The following is a 20,497-nucleotide window of genomic DNA, read 5'->3' as shown; positions in this document are numbered from 1 at the left end:
ACTTCGTTTACAGCTCACGAACGGACTTTGTGCTTTCAAAGGACACCGACCACATGTGTTTCAGTTCAGAACAATATGACTTGTAATAGTTTGGTAGTTACCCCCAGTCACTATCGCACGATGTTACTACCTGCCGGATGGCTTTTCTCCTGTGGTAATACTTCCTGGCCATTTGTCCCTGCAAACATTTCCGGAGGCCCTTGTGCCATTACGAGACTCAGTTTATTGATGTTCGCATCACATCCGAATGCCAACTCTCGTGTGCTTCGAGATACTGTAATGTTACAGGAGGATTGTGACCCATCTTTGCATTTATATTCCAAGTCTGAATACCTTAGCTTAGCTGTTTCAATTATTGGTGTTCCTGCTTTGGCGGTTTATAATGCCAAATCTATTGGGAAAATGGCCTGCTGGATGGTGAAATCTATTAATCATACTTCTACAATTTTGTCTGACATGCTATTAGACGCCCAGGGTGAACGTAGGGCCATTTTGCAAAATAGAGCAGCCATTGATTATCTTTTGCTTAAACATGGACATGATTGCTCGGACTTCGAAGGTCTCTGTTGTTTTAACTTGTCTGACCATACACAATCCATTCGTGCTCACATCGACAAGTTGCGTGACTTAACAGAAGAAGTTAGAAAACACATTGACCAGGGCTGGTTTGACTGGCTCTTTAATTGGTTACCCGATATACACATGCTACGCCAAACATTAGGTGGTATTTTGATTGCTGTTGCTGTTTTGATTTCTATCTGTTGCTTTATTCAGTGTATTCCTTCACTACTTCAATTCTGCACACTTGGTACTAGACATAGATCAGTTAGCTTTGTTTCATATTAATCTTCCACAGATGTTAGCTCCATTTAATGAATGTATAATAGACTGAAGTCAAGGGTGAAATGTACTGCTCGATTTTTCCGGTCTTATTGTGTTGAAGGGTGATTTAGGTGACTTCAGTCTCTTTCCATTCAAGTCTAAGGGTTAGAGTAGTGTATAGAGCCTATTTATTAGGCACTTCGACATGATCCTGTGTTCTTCCCCATAGATCAGGGTTTGCATACATATCCTAGGGGATAGATTCGTTAGCATTAGAGGTAATCTGTTCTGTAGTGAGGGTATTTCATGGAGCCGTGCTGAATTCAGGCCTGGTAGGCCTTAAACGGGAGAGACTCCATCTTTCCTCCTGCTCTGGCAGCTTGGGATGTTTCTAGGTCATAGGCAGTGTTTTAGTTAGGAGGTGTTATTCGCTTGGAGAGAACCGGTTCAGGCCGGCCCTTATCGAAGGATTGTATTTTTCTTCATGCCGAAGACACTACATCAGGCCGGCCGGCTGGGAACATGTCTTTGGCACGGGGAGGTACAAGAATTTGGTGGGCGGCAGGTTACGGGCTGGAATTTTCCAGGAGGAAATGCACATCTATATTAGTGAAAGTTTGAGGCAGATACTGGCACTTGCTTTTAGACCATAGGCGGCACCTGGCCGTTAGCAGTAAAGCTACTACGTATTCCAGGGAAGACAGATGACAAACTTGAAGGTGGAGAAAAACCGAGAAATAGATATTCCAAAGAGAAGAGAGTAGCCGATAAGGAAGAGGTCCCAGTGACTCGGAGAGGGAGACGGGAGTAAACCCGTGATTGTGTGACTTCCAGGCGAAGCCGAGGCGCAGACGAGAAGGGAACCTAGATGACCATTGAGTGCAGGCTACATACGACCAAGGTGATGTCAACCCCTTACTATTAGAGTATACAACTTAATCTTTCACTTTTCTTTGCAGGTTATGTGATATGTATTATGTTCCGTGAGTGTGCATGTAATAACTGAATAAAGTATTAAAGCAATATGTGCTACGTGTTCTTGTGTAAGAGGGTAACCTATTCTTCTAGTCAGCTGTGACCTGACATGAACAGATGTTAATCCTGATCAGGTAGGTGGTAACTGAATAAGGGAGAAAGGAGCACCTCGAACTGGGGAACAAGTTGTGCTCAACTAGCTGTCGTTGTGTGATCTGATATATAGTCCCGTGTTGTATGTCGTGGTAATTATAGGATGAACTCGTGCTAAGGCTGCCGTCTGGGCAGGAAGTCCTGGGTCCGTTTGGGACCGCGAGGCTGTGGCTGCCGTCTGGGCAGGAAGTCCTGGGTCCGTTTGGGACCGCGAGGCTGTGGCTGCCGTCTGGGCAGGAAGTCCTGGGTCCGTTTGGGACCGCGAGGCTGTGGCTGCCATCTGGGCAGGAAGTCCTGGGTCCGTTTGGGACCGCGAGGCTGTGACTGCCGTCTGGGCAGGAAGTCCTGGGTCCGTTTGGGACCGCGAGGCTGTGGCTGCTGTCTGGGCAGGAAGTCCTGGGTCCGTTTGGGACCGCGAGGCTGTGACTCGTAGGTCTTGGTATATATATATAGTAGGAATTCCCTGTCCTTAGGTGGTACATATATGTGGTTATTTAGGTGTGAATAGGCCCTAGGGAGGGGGTAACGTTCTGGTTTGGGTTAGAGAGGCTCTGTTGAGCAGGTTCTATCTGATCCGAAAACCCAAGCAGAACAGTCAGTCAGTGAGGTGCTGGTGAATGAATGTATCTTCATGTAGGATGTAATTCTAGTTTGGCCTGCTGCTCCAAACTCGAGGTGTTTTTGAGGAAGAGGTCTATAGTACAGGTCATTAATGTTGTTATTCATTCTCGGGTTCTGAGCATTCTTCTTAGAGTGGGATCTACGCAACTACACACAAAGTATCTGTGATTACGTCTGGGTATTGCTGAGCTAGGTGCAGGGCATAAAATTGCGATTCTTGGCATGTAGTCAGGCCTCGAGGTACCTTCCCCGGCACCAATCCCATTGACGACGCCGGCTGTGCTCCCGACCGGCGTCAACCCCAGCCTCACCCCTGACTTGGACACGGAGCCGGACTGGTGTCAACCGACGCCAGCCGGTACTTTTGTACCACTGTTCTTTCCTGGGGTTCCTTTCCGCACCGAGTGGCTCCCAAAGAAAGCGGAGGAGGACTGGGAGGGGTCTGTTGACCCTCTGGCAGACCAGCTGGAAGAGCCGGACTAGAGAGAGGAGTTGGGTGAAGCCAGTGGTCTAGATACATCCCTAGACCTTGGTATGATTTCTCCCCTTACCGTGGCTATGAAGGAGGGATCCTCCTAGGCTGTGGTGCAACGTAGGGCAGCCGAGGCCCTGGTCTCAAGCGGAACCGGGGTGGCAAAGTGAGCTAAAGAATGGCTAAAGATTGGTTAAGGTGGAAGAGGGAACCACCTTATGCATTAACTTAGGGTACGTATGGAGGACAACCAGATATGGAAAGGTTCTTCCAATGTTAACGCTTGGAGCCCACCCACACGCCTAAGAGTTCATAGCGACAAGGAAGGGTACCTTTCAGTAGAGTAATTGAAGGGAGCAAGAATGGAGGGGCTCAAAAGGAGGGTCCATGAATCTAGTGAGAACAATGAGTAGATTTCATATCGGGCTGGGGGGATGTGGGGGTGGGGAAATTGTAGAGGAACTACTCAAGACCTTCCCTAAAAGCTTTGATAACAGGGATCCTGAATAAGGATGTGTGTTCTACGTTTTGAAGGTAGACAGCCACTGCAGCTAAGTTGAGCTGAATGGAAGTGTAAGCTAGGCCAGCGGTCTGCAAGTGTAAGCGGTAACAGACAATGTCCTGGACAGTTGCTGCCAAAGGGTCAATATGTGTGATAAACAGTAGTGGACAAATTGTTTCCACTTTGCAGCATAGCAACCGTGGGTAGTGGGCCTGCATGCTTCCTTAAGAATGTTCATGTATTCTGGATGAAGATTTATATACCCAAACTCTAGGACCTCTATAGTGTGTTGCCCATGGACTGTGGGTAAACGGGAGCGAAGCTTGTGTATTTTGCGTTTTTTGCTGTGATGAAAAGGTTTATGTTGGGAAATATCCACTGATGGAAGAAAGAGAGGAGGACTTGCTGATAGAGTTCCCACTCATGGACTTGTTGCTGTATCCTGCTGAGGTCTGCAAAGTCATCGGCAAAACACAAAGTACTCTGTTATGTTATGTTTTTATGTAAAATTAGCTTGTAAAGTGCACGTACACCAAACTGTTTCATGGCACTGGAGTCCAGGCAATGCTGCAAGCAGTGAGAGGTTTAGTCAAATGCCTGGCGGAACAGCCAGGTCTTTAACTGTTTCCTAAACTGTGCGTAGGAGGTCAATGATCTAATCTCCACAAGGAGAGAGTTCCAGAATTCAGGGGCCAAGAAAGCAAGTCTTAGTCCCCCATGCTTCTTACGGTTAAAGGATGGAATAAACCAAACATTCAGATGAGAGGACCTGAGGTCCTAGTGGGGAGGGACATAGCGCTGAATCAGAGAGGATATGAATGCTGGACTGTTGCCATAGAGAGCTTTAAAGGTGATACACCCCAGCTTAAATGCACATCGTTTGCTACTGGGAGCCACTGTAGACTTTCCATTAATGGCGTAACATGATGCCATTTGGGCTGGTGGTAGAATAATCTGGCCGCTTGGTTTTGCACCAGCTACAGATGTTTTAGTTGACATGCCGAAATACCTGCATAAAGTGAGTTAGCATAATCAAAGAGTAAGATTACCAAGCCAGGATGACTTGGGTCAGGGCTTCTGTAGTCAGAATTCTACTGATCTTCCTGATCCTTCGCAACTGGAAGGAACAGGAGTAGACCATTGTCCCAATCTGGGATTTCACAGACAGGTCACTGCTGATAATACCCAGACTTTTGATTGAGCATTTTGGGAGTGGGGGGGGTTTCCTAATTGGGGTGGCCAGAAGTTGGAGTACAAGGGGTTAGCTGACCCACCAGTTAGGATTAGCTCCGTTTTATCGGGGTTCAATTTTAGATGATTACTGTTCATCCATTCACGTATAAATTGCATGGTGGATTGAAAATTAAGGACAGAAGATGCCGATTGATCAATATCAAATATCAATTGGAGGTCGTCCACATAGTTGAAGGTGCCAACGTTCTTTTCTCAGACAGCGGTTCAGGGGCAGTAGATACAGATTAAAAAGAAGCGGTGAAAGAGAAGAACCCTGGGGTACTCCGCAGGTCAATTTCATTTTGGCGGAGGAGATATTAGCAAGGCGAACCACTTCAAAGCAGTTACTGAGAAAAGATGAGCCACGTAAGAGCCAGGCCTTGGATCATGGTCAACCGTGTCGAAAGCCGCCTAGAGATCAAGAAGTACCAGGGCCTGGGTGATGCCCTTATCACCTCCCCTTCTAAGTTCGTCCATGACCACGAGGATGACCGTCTCTGTGGAGAACACCGGTCGGAAGCCTGCGTGGCGAGGGTCAAGATAGTGGGAACGTTCAATAAAAGAGCTGCGGAAACTAGCCACATAAGCTTCCAGATCTTTAGCTAAATAGGGTCGTAGAGAGATAGGGCGATAGTTAGTTAGGCCGTCTGACCCTGGTCTCTTTAAGATTGGGACAATTTTTGCATCTTTAAAAACATTTGGGACAATGCCCTGTTTGACGAAGTTATTCAGGAGCGAAAGAGGAGTATTCCGGCAGGTGATAAAAGCTTCCCGTAATATGTGCGGGGGACAGCAATCAGTAGGGGAGCTGGAGCCAACCTTCCTTAGAAGGCTAAACAAGCATTGGAAATGCAATAGGTCTCGCATTTGTTGGAGCTGGAGCTATTGGCATTGTAAATAGCAATGTTTTGTACTTTGCAATAGGTCTTGTATTTGTTGGAGCTATTCACACTGTAAATGCCAATGTTTTTTATTTACCCTTGGGGTTTTATATAACGCAAACTTAACAGCCTCAGTTGTGAATTTCGATGCATCAAAGTTTTGTGAGCCCTGAAATTTGCACAAAAAGTGCTAACAGTATAAATACAGACACTGTTTAACAAAAAAAGCCACTGCAATACAAGAGCAAAGGTGACTGAGTGACTGCTTCTGGGTTGACAGAGTTGCTTAGTCACTGCCCTTTAACCGTTAAAGCTAGCTAGCCCGCTATTATGAGTTTATGAAACTTAATGCTATGTTTTCTTATGTTATGCTATGCAATGCTATGTTTTATGCTATGCTTTGCTGTGTTTTGTTGTGTTTTATGCTATGTTTTGTAGTGCTTTGCTATGCTATGCTTTGTTTTGCTATGCTTTGTTTTGCTATGCTTTGTTTTGTTATGCTATGCTTTCTATGTTTTGTTATGCTATGTTTTGGTATGCTATGCTTTGTCATGCTATGCTTTGTTGTTTTTTGTTATGCTATTCTATGCTTTATGCCATGCTATGTTTTGTGATGCTATGCTGTTGTGTTTTATGCTATGCTTTGTTTTGTTATGCTATGCTATGTTATGTAGTGTTTTGCTATGCTATGCTTTGTGTTTTGCTATGCTATGCTAATTTTGTTGTGTTTTACTATGCTATTCTATGCTTTGTTATGCTATGGTTTGTTTTGCTATGCTATGCTATGTTCTGCTGTTTTGTTTTGCTATATTGTGTTGTGTTATGCTATGCTGTTTTGTTGTGTTTTGCTATGCTAGGTTTTGTTATGCTATGCTTTGTTGTGTTTTGTTATGCTATGCTATGTTTTGTTTTATGCTATGCTTTGTTATGCTATGCTTTGTTGTATTTTGTATGTTTAGTTGTGTTTTGTTATGCTATGCTTCGATTTGTTATGCAATGTTTAGTTAGGTTATGTTTTATTGTGTTGTGTTATGCTATTTTTTGTTGTGTTATGCTATGCTTTGTTATGCTGTACTATGTTTTGTTGTGTTTTGTTATGCTATGAAATGTTTTGTTGCATTTTGCTATGCTATGTTTTGCTATGTTTTGTTATGCTATTCCATGCTTTGTTGTGCTATGTTTTGTTTTGCTATGGTTTGTTATGCTATGCTATGTTTTGTTATGCTATGCTTTGTGTTTTATGCTATGCTATGTTTTGCTATGCTATCCACTGTTTTGTTATGCTATGTTGTATAGTGTTTTGTTATGCTATGCCATGTTTTGTTGTGTTTTGCTATGCTTTGTTATGCTATGTTTTGTTAAGCTATGCTTTGTTATGCTATGCTACGTTTTGTTATGCTATGCTGTTTTGTTGTGTCATGCTATTCTTTGCTTTGTTATGCTATGTTTTCTTTTGTTATGCCATGCTATGTTTTGGTATGCCATGCTATGCCATGCTATGTTTTGTTCTGCTTTGTGTTTTGTTCTGCTATGCTATGTTTTGTTGTGTTTTGTTATGCTGTGCTGTGTTTTGCTGTGCTGTGTTTTGTTTTTCTGTGCTGTGTTTTGTTTTGCTGTGCTATGTTTTGTTATCCTATGCTTTGTTGTGTCTTTTTTTTGTTATGCTATGCTATGTTTTGTTATGCCATGCTGTTTTGCTATGCTATGCTTTTTGTTATGCTATGCTATGTTTTGTTGTGTTTTATGTGTTGCATTTTGTTATGCTATGCTGTTATGTTGTGTTTTGTTATGCTATGCTTTGTTGTGTTTTGTTGTGCTATGCTGTGTTTTGCTATGCTATGCTATGTTGTGTTTTGTTATGCTAGGTTTTGTTGTGCTGTGTAATGCTATGCTTTGTTATGCTATGCTATGTTATGCTTCGCTGTGTTTTGGTATGCTATGGTATGTTTTGCTTGGTTGTGCTATGTTTTGTTATGCTGTTTTGTTGTGTTTTGTTATGCTATGCTTTGTTATGCTATGCTATATTTTGTTGTGTTTTATGCTAGGTTTTGTTATACTATGTTGTTTTGTTATGCTATGTTATATTTTTTGTGAATTGCTATGCTTTGTTTTGTTATGCTATGCTACGTTTTGCTATGGTATTTTGTTATGCTTTGTTACGCTATGTTTTGTTATTCTATGCTATGCTGTGTTTTGTAATGCTATGCTAAATTTTGCTATGCTTTGTCATGCTATGCTTTGTTATGCTATGTTTTGTTATGCTTTGTTATGCTATGCTATGTTTTGTTTTGCTATGTTTTGCGTTTTGTTATGCTATGCTGTGTTTTGGTATGCTATGCTATGTTTTGTTATGCAATGCTATGTTTTGTTATGCAATGCTATGTTTTGTTGTATTTTGTTATGCTATGCTTTGTTTTGTTATGCTTTGCTTAGTTTTGTTATGCTATGCTGTTTAGTTGGGTTTTGTTACGCTATGCTTTGTTATGCTATTCTATGTTGTGTTTTGTTGTGCTATGCTAGGTTTTGTTATGCTATGCTATGCCCTGTTTTGTTGTGTTTTTATGCTATGTTGTGTTTTTATGCTAGGTTTTGTTGTGTTTCATGCAATGTTTTGTTGTGTTTTATGCTATGTTTTGTTGTGTTTTATGCTATGTTTTGTTGTGTTTTGCTATGCTATGTTTTGTTTTGCTGTTTTGTTGTGTTATGCTATGCTATGTGGTATGCTATGCTATGTTTCGTTGTGTTTTGTTATGCTATGCTTTGTTATGCTGTTTTGGTGTGTTTTGTTATGCTATCTTTTGTTATGCTATATTTAGTTTTGCTATGCTATGTTATGTTTTGTTACGCTATGTTTTGGTGTGTTTTGTTATGCTATGCTATCTTTTGTTATGCTATGCTATATTTTGTTTTGCTATGCTATGTTATGTTTTGTTACGCTATGTTTTGTTGTGGTTTGTTCAGCTATGCCTTGTTGTGTTTTGCTATGCTATGCTGTGTTTTGGTATGCTATGCTTTGTTTTGTTATGCTATCTTTTGTTTTGTTATGCTATGTTTTGCTGTGTTTTGGTATGCTATGCTTTGTTATGCTATGTTTTGTTATGCTATGCTATAATTTGTTATGCTATGAACCTGTGGTCCAATGCCCTCATGTAAATACTGTTTTTCTCCTCGAAATAGTAACATTGCCTTAATAAGAAATTCATATGCTTTTCTATACCTTTAAAAAGGTTTCCTTTAAACATTGTTTCTTACATGTAAATCTGTCCTCGCTTTATCAAGAGGCCAACACGTAAAGCGCCCTGACACCATAGGGATTATGAGGTGCCACATAAACTATAAATGGAATATAAATAAGACAGCTGTTCTTGCTGCTGCTATCAAAGTAAGAATCGTGGCAATCTTCAGAAATGCACGCTTGTGACATGCATCAACATATCTGCAGTTCCGTCCACACGAGAAAGATTAGATGGGCGTTAATGATCGACTGGGGCGGCTGGTGACATTTGAAATTAGTGGGGCGTAAAGGTTTGGGATGAGTGGCTGTTGGTGTGCTCGCACAGTGAGCAAGCCCGACCGTCAAGGTAGTACCCCCCCAATTTTGGGGGGTGAAAATAGTGTGCAAATTGTGCATTGTCGAGGATATTTGAGATACCAAGAAGGCTAATAAAGCTATTGTGTAAGTGCGGTTATGGCAACAATAAAGAGATTTCGTATAATGACGCAGGCAGCTACTTATTCAGTATAAGCACAGAACTTCATATCAGACTTTGAGATAACAAGCCTGAGTACCTCACATATTTCTTTGTTTGTTGATCTACATGCGCAAATTATATCTACTGATGGTTGGTCTTTGCTTGGAACAGCACATGCAAGCTAAAAACTCAATGCAAAGTTTCCAGAACAATGGTGAGTCATAAGAAGTCAGACAATTGTTACTATTTATTGGCACCAGCTCACAAAACTCATTTTCACGTCAGATAGGTGAGGTCTGATAACTATCTCCTAAATATATAACATAAAATGGACCAATAATGTTCGGTATGGCTGTTTGTTTTCCTCTTCATCATCTATTGATTCTTTAACCAAAACCATCACATGCACAATCTAATTAGTCAACAAGTAACCTGTTCCTTCCGAAAAATATTATAATTGTACCATGTTTATACAGGAAATAAAATTAAAACATTGAATAATTGTAACTGTATAAATAAAATGCGTCACCCTGCATTCCCTAGGCCAAGAGTAAAAAGTTAGAGGTAAACTGAACTACTCAAACTCGAAGCATTTTACTTGAATGTTACGGAAATAGTTTCTCTCCGTGCGAACACTTTGTTTTTATTTCAATCTAGTTGCTAACAGATTTATGGAGCAAATGCGCTGCCCATTCATTAGCTCCATGCCTGTTGCAGAAATCTGTTCGCAACCAGATTTAAAAAAAAAAAAAAACAATTTGGTTGCACGGAAAGAAACTATTTCCGTAACATTCATGTATATTGATCACGATAACATTCTTGACGGTGAGGACAGCCTTTGCTCAACCCTCGGTCTCCAAAGCATGCACCAGCCAGAGCAGACACAAGTGCGCATGACTGGGCACGGAGCGAAAATTTGCTCACCTTCCCCAATCATGCGCATTTGTGCTGCTGCCTCTTGCCCCTGCCTGGTCTGTCTGACAATCATGTTAGTCAACATGACGTCGGACCGCCAACCCCCGGGTGGGTGGTCCGACGTCATGCTGACTGACATGATTGTCAGTTCTCCTCTTTGAACTTAAGTAAACTGATTCAGATGGAGACCGCTGCAAAGAAACCGGCACCTTGCACTTTTCCCAAAGCCCCTGCCCAGTAATCGAGGCACCAAGCACTTTTGGATGGTCCCTGGAGGGACGATAAAGACACGGAGGCGGTCCCGCATAGCGGGAGACCGCTGCAACGAAACCGGCACCTTGCACTTTTCCCAAAGCCCCTGCCCAGCAATCGAGGCACCAAGCACTTTTGGACGGTCCCTGGAGAGACGATAAAGACACGGAGGCGGTCCCGCATCACGGGACGCGCGCGGGCGTGCCTGGGCGAAGACCGGGCCAAGACGGGCCCGTCTTAGCCCGTCATAGACTGAAGTAGATTGGACTGGGCCACAGCTTTTGAGCCTGTAAGGTACTGTGAAAGGGGGGCCTTTAGGTGACATAGTTCTGTGACTTTGTTCTTTGTTACCCTACGTTTTGATTGTGAACTGCACCTACTACCTACGGAATAAGGCCACCGTTCTTTTAGAGGTCATACTGTCCTAACTATGGGAAAGAGAAAGGCACAAACTGTTCCTCACAACGTTAATAGGCAGACCAATACACAGACGCGCTCATGTCAGACACTACTCACTTACCTAACAGGGGCAGACCAATACACAGACGCGCTCACGTCAGACACTACTCACTTACCTAACAGGGGCAGTAGGAGTAATTGAGCAGCAGATCTTAACTGTTGAGGAGTCGCTGAGCACGGCTAATTTAGAATCAGTTACAAACCCAACACCTGTTAATATTATACAGGGGTGCCCTGTTATTCCAACTGAAACTACGACAGCTAACATAAATGGGTGCAGTGTGGACATATCAGGCCATATTACAGGAAGCGAATATGAGCAGGAAGGACAACCACCCCCTAAGCGTGCCAGAAATCCAACCCCTATCCCTAAACCTACGGGGAACCCAGGTGTATCGCCGGCGATACCCCAATTAAAAACACGAAAAAAGACTTACAAAAAGGGTTTACCGCTAGTCTCGCAGAAATCAGGGGATAGGGGTAAACAAATAGGCACCCCAAATATTCACATCGAAAAGGAAGTAACTAAGATGAACGTTAAATTGGACTCCCTGGATATCTATATCAGAGCAACATTAGATAACTTAACAAACAGAATTGGGAAGCTAGAAGACCTAGTACTTACCAGTTTTAGCAAAACACAGCAACTTTCTGAGGACTTATTGGACATCCACAAGTGTAAGAAAGTACCAAGTGATAACAGAGAGAACTGTCAACCTCCTGGTATAACACCTGCCAGTAACAATGAAGAGATTAGAGGCTTACCATGTAGACCAGAGAATAACCCTATCTCCAACCAAGAGGCTCATCTAAATATTCATCCCCTGGGCCTGCCCATACCCCTCTGGCCCCAGTTTTAACCCTGTTAGTATTGGGCAGGGTCACGTAGGTGACCAATGCAACAACAATCCGGACCTACCCCCTGCAGCCACCCCTTACGTAGTTGTGTTAACAAATGTACCGAGTCTACCAAAGGGGAGCCCGGAATCATGGGAGAGCCTAAGAAATAAATCACTACACTGGTTAGGCTCTAGGACTGGACTCACTGAAAGGCTTTATGATGATTTTAAGATGGTCAGAAGGGCACCGTGGATTGGCAAAGGTCAGAAGCTCATGAGTGGTGACTGTGTGATCCTATCATTTAAATCTCCAAAACTGGTCCGCGAAATACTGAACAGAGCTGGGCCTTGTACTACCATTACCCAGGGTATTAATCTGGTAGCATTAGGTTTTTTTTTACCACCCAGCTAGTCTCAACAAATTTGCCCACTCTAGGGAATCATTAACCCCGGGTCTTACAACTCAGTTCAATGTCCCTGTCCATAACCGATTTGAAACCCTGTCTAACCTTAACTTGGTCGATTGACAACAATTGGGGGAATCGTCCTGTATAGTTACACCTAATAGCATGGACCGGGCGTCTAGTATGAGACAATCTGACCTGCTACTCATTAATACATTAGATGAGCCATCCGCATCCAACTATCTAGTAAGCATTGGACCAGAGCGAGGCATGGCGGGCACCAGCACACTGGAGGTAACTCCTAGCCCAATACAAAACAGCTGTCATCCCCAGCCCCATGTCGAAATAGTCGGGATAAATGATATTGGAAGAGGCCAAGAGGATAGGAGCCAAATACTATTCTGGAATATTGCGGGGCTAAAATCAAAGGAAGATAACACTTTGTGGATTGAGTTTATTAACAATTTCAATATAATTAATTTACAATAAACTTGGGTGAAAGACCCCCTACACATCAGTGGTTACAAAACATTCCACACGCCAGCCATTGCAACAACATCTGGTAGAGCCATGGGGGGGCTGTGTACATATGTTTCAAATTACCTCATTGTTGGGAAAATTGAATTCATAACCATTGACCCCCATTATCATATAGTGATCCTCCATGTGGATAGAACTCTCTGCCTGGTAATTGTAAACTTTTACAATAACATGTTACCTGCTCTGATTAAAGACACTTTGAGATCACTGAGCTGTTCCATACACACATGAATTACCCAACTAAAGAAGGGGGTGTTCGTGATCCGGGGTGGGGATTTTAATTCCCCTTTCTGTAAATATACTGGTGAAGACGTATGTGGACTAACGTACGGAAATGGGGAAAGTTTTGTTCATTTCCCGCACACATTATATGGGGATGCTCTAAATGATATTATGTTTACTTTTGATTTAGGTTTTGTGAATAGTTTATGTACCCCCATGATTCCTTTTACACCTACTTTTCATGCGCGAGGTCTAACATCTACAATAGACTTCATTTTGTCTTCGTGCAGACACTCCCCCTGTATCAACAATTTTATGACACGAGATAGCCCTAAGTGATAACTTCCCCCTTAGTGTTGACGTCACCATACTTAAACAGAGCACAAATGCTAGAATAATAGCCGCTGACAATGTTGAACATATTGCTGGGATTAGGCAAAATGACTTTGCACTCAAATGGGCTAATGTAGATACTAATGAACTCATTTTAAAAATTGCTCTCAACTGTAAAACCATGCTCTTGACATGTCTAGACGAAACTACACCCAGCAATGAGATTAGGGACAACTTCCTGGCAATTTCAAAATATATAAAAGAGTCACTCTTTGTTAAAAACACCAGGACCTCGACAAGAAAACAAGGCTGGTTTAATGCCGAATGCACAAAAGCATACATTAATCTTAAAAACTGTATTCACGCCCCCGTCAAAAACATTGAACAAATTAGGGAGGCAAGACGTAACTATAAAACTGTCCTTAAAGATACTAAGTCTACCTTAAAACAAAATACTTGGCGGGCGCTACGCGATGCTGCAGATAGCCGTGATTTTTCTGCTTTCTGGAAAGTGGTGAATTCACCGTTTATGGTAAACGAGGAAACGGCAGTAATGGAGATTGCCATCTCGGAACCTGAATGGGTAAAACATTATTCTAATTTATATAAAAACCCGATTTTAGAGGAACAAGATCGCACATCCAATACAGCAGACACAGTACATGACTTTAGAATGAATTTGACCCTAAATGAGATTATCGTAGCAATAAATTCTAGTCCTGCCGGTAAAGCCCCAGGTCCCGATGGTATTCCCGCGGACCTTTTTAAGTCAAATGTAGCATTATGGGGACCACTCTTAACTCAGGTCTCTAACGCATGTAATAATAGTGGCTTTACCAACTTGGTACGAATCTGTGATCGTACCAATTTCCAAAAAGGGAGACAGATCGAACCCAGCTTGCTACCGTCCCATATCGCTGCTGGACTCCACTGCTAAGATCATCGGCCGGGTTTTACTGAATAGACTACAGACCTGGGCTGATGAACAAGATATTATTAGCGACCTCCAATATGGGTTCCGTGAGGGTTTGGGTACAGTTGAACAGGGATTAAACCTGCACATTTTAATGGAGAAGTATATAAAGGCAAAAAAGGGCAGACTTTTTATGACTTTTGTGGATCTGACGGCAGCATTTGACTGTTATACATGATAAGCTGTGGGTGATTTTAGAAGGGCTGGGCGTAGATTTATTAATTATTGCATTTTTAAGGGAACTTTATTCTGGAGCAAGGGCTAAGGTGAGATATGGGAGGGGTGGAGAATGCACAAGCCACTTTGGAATTGGGAAAGGGGTGCGGCAGGGCTGTGTCCTTGCCCCATTTCTTTTCACTTTATATATAAATGGCTTGGAATCTATCTTAATTAAAGAATGCCGGGACCTACCCAAAGCGGGCAAACGATTTATACCTGCACTTCTGTATGCAGATGATGCAGTTTTAATGGCTCGCACACCACTGGCACTTCAAGGGGTAGTTAACTCTTTTAATAGTTTTATGACCAACTTGGGACTGCCAATAAACTGTTCGAAAACGTACACATTGAACTGTGGGGCAGGGACAAATAAGAGGGTCAAAACCGTATATATTAACGTCAGCCCAATAGAGCACAAAAACATTTTCCTATTTAGGAATCTTATTCGATAGGTCAGGAAGCTGGACTGAGGCGATCAAGAGTAGGCGTCTGTTGTTTGCTAGGGCATAAGCGGCCCTCTCAAATTTCAGTCGTAAACTAGGTAACCGCCCACCGGCAGAACTCCTACATATCTATAAGGCCAAATGCGTGTCTATTGCCACATATGGAGCGGGTGTATGGGGTTACGCAGATACAAAGATCATGCAGATTGCGGAAAACATGTTTTTGAAGTTCCTTCTAGCAGTGCCCCAAAGCACCTCAACGCATATAGTCCACATGGAACTGGGTATCCCATATCTGGAAGATATTATTAAGATTCAACCTGTTCTTTTGTGGCATAGAATTTGGCTGTCAGAGGAAACTGGTTTTAACCGTTACTTACTGAATGACGCATTGAAGTCTGATGACGTCAAATCCATTAGGTGGCTGGAGTACGTGAAAAGGTTCATGTCAGACATAGGTCATCCCGAATTCTACACAGACCCCAGCTCAATGTGCATTATATCCAGTAAAGACCTCAAGGCCTGTTGTATGGACTACTTGGATGAAAATAGAACAGCTACTGAGATGAGAAGACCTACTGTCCAAGCCCACTACTTAACCCTGCCGTCACCTACTATCCAGTTATATCTATCTTTAACTGTCTATGACTTTGATCGTCTCCTCTTGACCCGTTTTAGATTTAATATTTTATTCAGGCTCCTAAGTTTTCCAGTGATGAATGATTGGTCTAGAGATTTGTGCAAATGTCCCTGTGACAGCATCTCACTGCAATCCACCATCCACATTATGTTCTTCTGTAAATTCTACGATGTTCTAAGAAAGAGATGGATTGCCCCAGTTTTAAAGAGCGTTGGTTTGAGACGTTGCCGGCCGGCCCTTTTAGCATTGCAACTGAACGGCCAATAGTTCTAGGTAATTTATGTGCCGACCCTGGTGATAAGGTGCTCACAGAACTCATACAGTGAGGTCCTGTAAATACGCCCTGTGCACCACCCCACCCCGTAAGGGAAGCAACCATTGTGACAGTGATCTGTGGAATGGGGTCTAAAAAGGGCTGCCCCTGCAACAGGTTGCTGGTGATCCACCACTGCAGAGACTGATAAGTGCTGTTCCCGATCACTAGGCATGAGGGAAAGCCTTGGTTCCCTAGAGGAGGTTGAGCGCCCGTGCAGGATATATTGTAGGGGAGGGGCACATCAGGAGAGGGGAAGGCGGAGGGGGGCACACTGACATGGGGTGGGGAGGGAGGGGGGGGGGCCGCATGTGATGGATGATTATTCTCCTGGATATTGGATGGCAACGATGTATGTAAAGTATCCCTTTTGAAGGGGGGGGAGGGGGGGGGGGGGGGGGGGGGTAGCGGGGCTTGTATTGAGTTGATGCTATGAAAACAATAAAAAATGTTTAAAAAAAAAAAATGCTGTTCCCGATCAACACTAGAACTCAGTGACCTTCCGCTTGAGACCAGGGCCTCGGCTGCCCTATGTAACACCACAGCCTTGGGAGAATCCCTCCTCCGTAGCCACGGTAGAGGGAGAAATCATACCAAGGTCTGGGGACGTATCCAGATCACTGGCTTCACCCAACTCCTCTCTCCAGTCCGGCTCTTCCAGCTGGTCTGCCAGAGGATCAACAGACCCCTCCCAGTCCTCCTCAGCTTCCTCTGGGAGCCACTCAGAGCAGAAAGGAACCCCAGGAAAGAGCAGTGGTAGAAAAGTACCGGCCGGCGTCAACCGACGCCGGTCCAGCTCCGTGTGTAAGTCAGGGGTGAGGCTATGGGGGGTTGATGCCGGCCGGGGGCACAGCCGTCGTCATCACTGGGATCGGTGCCGGGGAAGGTACCTTGAGGTCGTCCAGCACAGATCCGGATCCAGGCCTGGATCATCGGGTGCCCTCCAGTGGCAGAGCCGATGATGCCGGACTCTAAGGCCCCAAAACCCCCAACCGAGTCCGCTGGACCCCAAGGCGCACCATCGGAGTCGGGCTGCCCAAAGATGCCATTAAGCACTTTGTAGAAAGCTCGAAGCTGGGCAGGGGACGCTCTGGCTCACGGAAAGGGAGGGAGGCGCATAGCCGTCCCAGGAGCAGGTGCCGGAGAGAGACGTTGCTTCGGGTACGAAGTCGGCCAACGGACTTGGAGAAGGTGAAGAGCAACAATGCTCCTTCGACTCGTTTTGTGCTTCGACTTACCGATGAAGAAGACTTGGATGAGGAGTGGTGATGGCTACGCGGCCGGTCTTGCGACCTCCCTCTCGACTGGAGCCTTGAGCAGCATGGAGCCAACTGTCAGGCCTCCAGAAACTTTTGGGCCCACTCCTGCAAAGACTTAGGGTTCATGGCACGAGGTGCGGATCCGTGACGGACATCAATTTGACAGGAGTCACAAGGCTTGAAGCCGGTCAGAGGACTGGACATCCCTTGCACACCAGGAGTCAAAAGACTTGAAAAGATGTCGACAAAAGTAAAAAAAAGTTGACTAAGGGACACGCTCTCTCCAGATCAGCGTTGGCTGGCGTGGAAAAAGAAAGAACTGACGTCAGTGCACAGGGGTGGCATCTAAGTAGATACAGCGACGAACAGAGTCGACCGAAGCCACCTACCGACAGGCAGGGGTACTGCTGAGAAAAATTGTCTAGATCCAGTCTGACACCTGGAGGCAACTCTAAGGTAAGGAATCTATAACTATTAGTCTCTTTCAGATAAGCTGATCATCCTCAATCTTCTCAGGTATAATCAATATAAAAGATAAAAGCCCTTTTGCGATCCAGCTGATGAAGCCTCTCTTCCAATTTAGACTGGTGAGACAGAGCAAAGAATATAGGCCGAAGGCTGCCTAAAGTAGATAGTAACAACTTTAGCAAGAAGGCCACACAGGCTCCCAACACCAGTTAGTCTGGAAAAAAAGATGTTGTATGGTAGATACACCAACAGTGCCGGATGCTCACTCACACAACAAGCTAAAGTAATCCAAATGAGGAGATTGCCTTCCAAGTCTACAGATGCAGCGAAGCGCTATGCATAGGCTCTAAGGGCATGAACATGAGAATTATTAAGGTCAAATTAAGGTGCTACAATGGCATTACAAATGGTTTAGGAGGAAACATGTGTCAAGTCATAAATCTCATCACATGGGTATTTTGAACCTGCCATTCAACGCTTGAAGGTCTAAGATGGGCCAAATGGGCTTCATCCTTCTTCCGCACAACAAAATAGTGGGAGTAGCAATTTGAAGGACCCATCTATCAGACAGTCTGGGAGAATATGCTGGATCCTGCACCCCAACGTTTCGTTGTGCACCACTAAAGGCAAACTAAAGCGCACCTAGGTGGCTGTTGCCTCAGGGGATGGGGACTGTGAGGACTGAGGCCCTTTAAAGATTAGAGACTTCCTGCCAGGTTGGTACGCCCGGCCTTGAAAGGACTGGGGTTATAGAGACCAACTTTACTTATAAACCTGCCCCTTAGAGAAGCCTTGGAATTTCCTGAACTGGTGAGCAAACTGGCTGGCAGGGATCAAAAGAACTAGGTAGCCTGCCATGGCTATATTGTCTTTGAAACATTTCAAGACAGCACTGAATTTTTAGCCAAACAGGTGTGAGCCATCGAAAGGCATATCCATCCTGAATGGTGGGAGCCAGTGAGGCCAAAAGGTCTTCCAGGACTGCCATCAAGATCTCACAGGCATGTGTATATCAGTGTAGTATCTTCATGTTCTGTTATAATGTTCTCTGTTACCTTGTTATGAGCTGCTCAGCCAGTGTAAGTGTTCCGTGTGGAATGTTGGTGTGAGGGTCATGAGTGGAATGCTTGGATGACTGGTGTGAGTGTGGACAGTTTGTGGATGGGCTGAGCAGCTAGCAGGCTGCTCCTGGTGGGGCTGATGTATTTGATCTACTCTACATTATGATCTACTTCAATAAAACCTACTTAATCAACATCTTACCTGCATGGACTACGTTACTACATGTTTTTGGCGACGAGTTGGAGATGTTTAATGTGAAAATCTGGTAGCCAGGCATCAGTCTATGACGTCTGGCCACCTGCCTATTCACAGCTAGGCAAGAACAGGACAATGACGAGGTGCTCCTTAAGGTGTCAGTAAGGACCTCACAGAAAGGAAGGGATGGCTAGATTCAGGTGGACCAGGTTGTAAAATTCCCTGTAAAAATTGTCTTTTAACAATGTTGAAAGGCTGCCTTTCAGTGAAGGGTTAGAAAGATTAAAAACTGCTCCCGCCGATCTAAGTTTCAAGCGGCAGGAAGTCACCTAGGAGTGCCACATGCCTAAAGAGTTAAAAATTATTCCCAGGTAACTGAATTCTCGGACGCTAATCAATGACTGGCCTTTGATAAGTCTATTTAGGTTTCTTTTTTGTTTACTAGGTCTGCAAGCCATGATTTGCAATTTGCTTTAGTTCGAGGTTAGGTCAGAGTTACTCAAGAAAGAGATGAAACAGTCCACTAGTGTGCGTAAAGCTTTGGAGTACGAGCCAGTAGGAACAAATCGTCTGCATACAGCAAAGCAGGTACCTGGAAGTCAGCTATTCTGGAGGTGTCAATAAGATGAGGGGTCAGGTATGAACAGAGACCATTTATATATAGAATGAAACGTAGGGGGGCTAATATGCACCCTTGGTGGAAGCCGCTTTAAACTGTACCCAGTCACTATATTACCCCCTTTCCATGCAGACAGTACAACACTACACATACCTATTTTTACAGGCTCAATAGAAAACCTTTAAAGTTATATTCATAATAAAAATGATTTCTGCTGTAGAATCCCAACAAACTTAAAATGTTGAACAATGAGACTTGAAAAATCTTAGTGCTTATTTACACAACGAGAGAAAAAAGGCATCCATGTATCATTTGTTATTTAAAGAGATATTAAAATATTACACTGACCATACGGTATTGACATAAACGTATATTTTCTTTTTAAGTAATAGGAGCATAGGTCATATGACAAAATTATACTTACGATAGGTTGGCGGTTTCCTGGTAATTTCTCCTCTCCCTCTGATTAAGGCGCTTATAGAAAAATGAACTGAACATATGGATTCTGTCAGCATCTTTTCTTAACTTTTCAAGTACCAAATACCTATTCAAATCAAAATACAAAATGAAATCTAGGTGCTTTGAAAAGCATGCGTATATTACATCTACAGAGTATGCAAAGAGAGTAAATGCACACCATTTCTGTGAGATATAATCAGCTCCAATCACAAACGGATCAAGTCTGCTACCAAAGGTAAAATAGGACATCAAATGATCTCCCCATCAAACTAAACTTAGATCAAGATTTGGGGACACCAGGGGCACAATGGTTGACCACCCAGACACTCGGGTAGTGTCCTTCCCAGGATGACCCAGGAATCTCTCAGCAAGGGGGTGCAGTCACTCGCTACACCAGTTTGAAGAGGGCATTTTTATAAGGCAGCCTGCAGTGACAGGTGAACTAGGGCCTCAAAACAACCAGTCCGCCATTCACTAATGTGCTGTTTAGAGTGCAAGAAGGAGCGCTCAGAACAGCACATTCGTCATAACA

At 43.7% G+C, this 20,497-nt stretch overlaps 1 protein-coding gene across 2 annotated transcripts in view; it reads right to left on the bottom strand.

Annotated features, from left to right (window-relative positions):
- The window catches only part of SENP6 (SUMO specific peptidase 6), a 755,486-nt gene that overhangs the window by 250,102 nt on the left and 484,887 nt on the right, over positions 1-20,497 (bottom strand). For both annotated transcript variants that reach the window (XM_085610971.1, XM_085610972.1), the window contains one exon: positions 19,931-20,050. In XM_085610971.1, coding sequence (XP_085467097.1) covers positions 19,931-20,050 — 120 coding nt within the window. The remainder of the gene's footprint in view (positions 1-19,930; positions 20,051-20,497) is intronic.

Source organism: Triturus cristatus, chromosome 6, assembly GCF_964204655.1.
Source record: "Triturus cristatus chromosome 6, aTriCri1.1, whole genome shotgun sequence".
Classification (NCBI taxonomy): Eukaryota; Metazoa; Chordata; class Amphibia; order Caudata; family Salamandridae; genus Triturus; species Triturus cristatus.
This window is presented reverse-complemented; position numbering and strand designations above follow the sequence as displayed.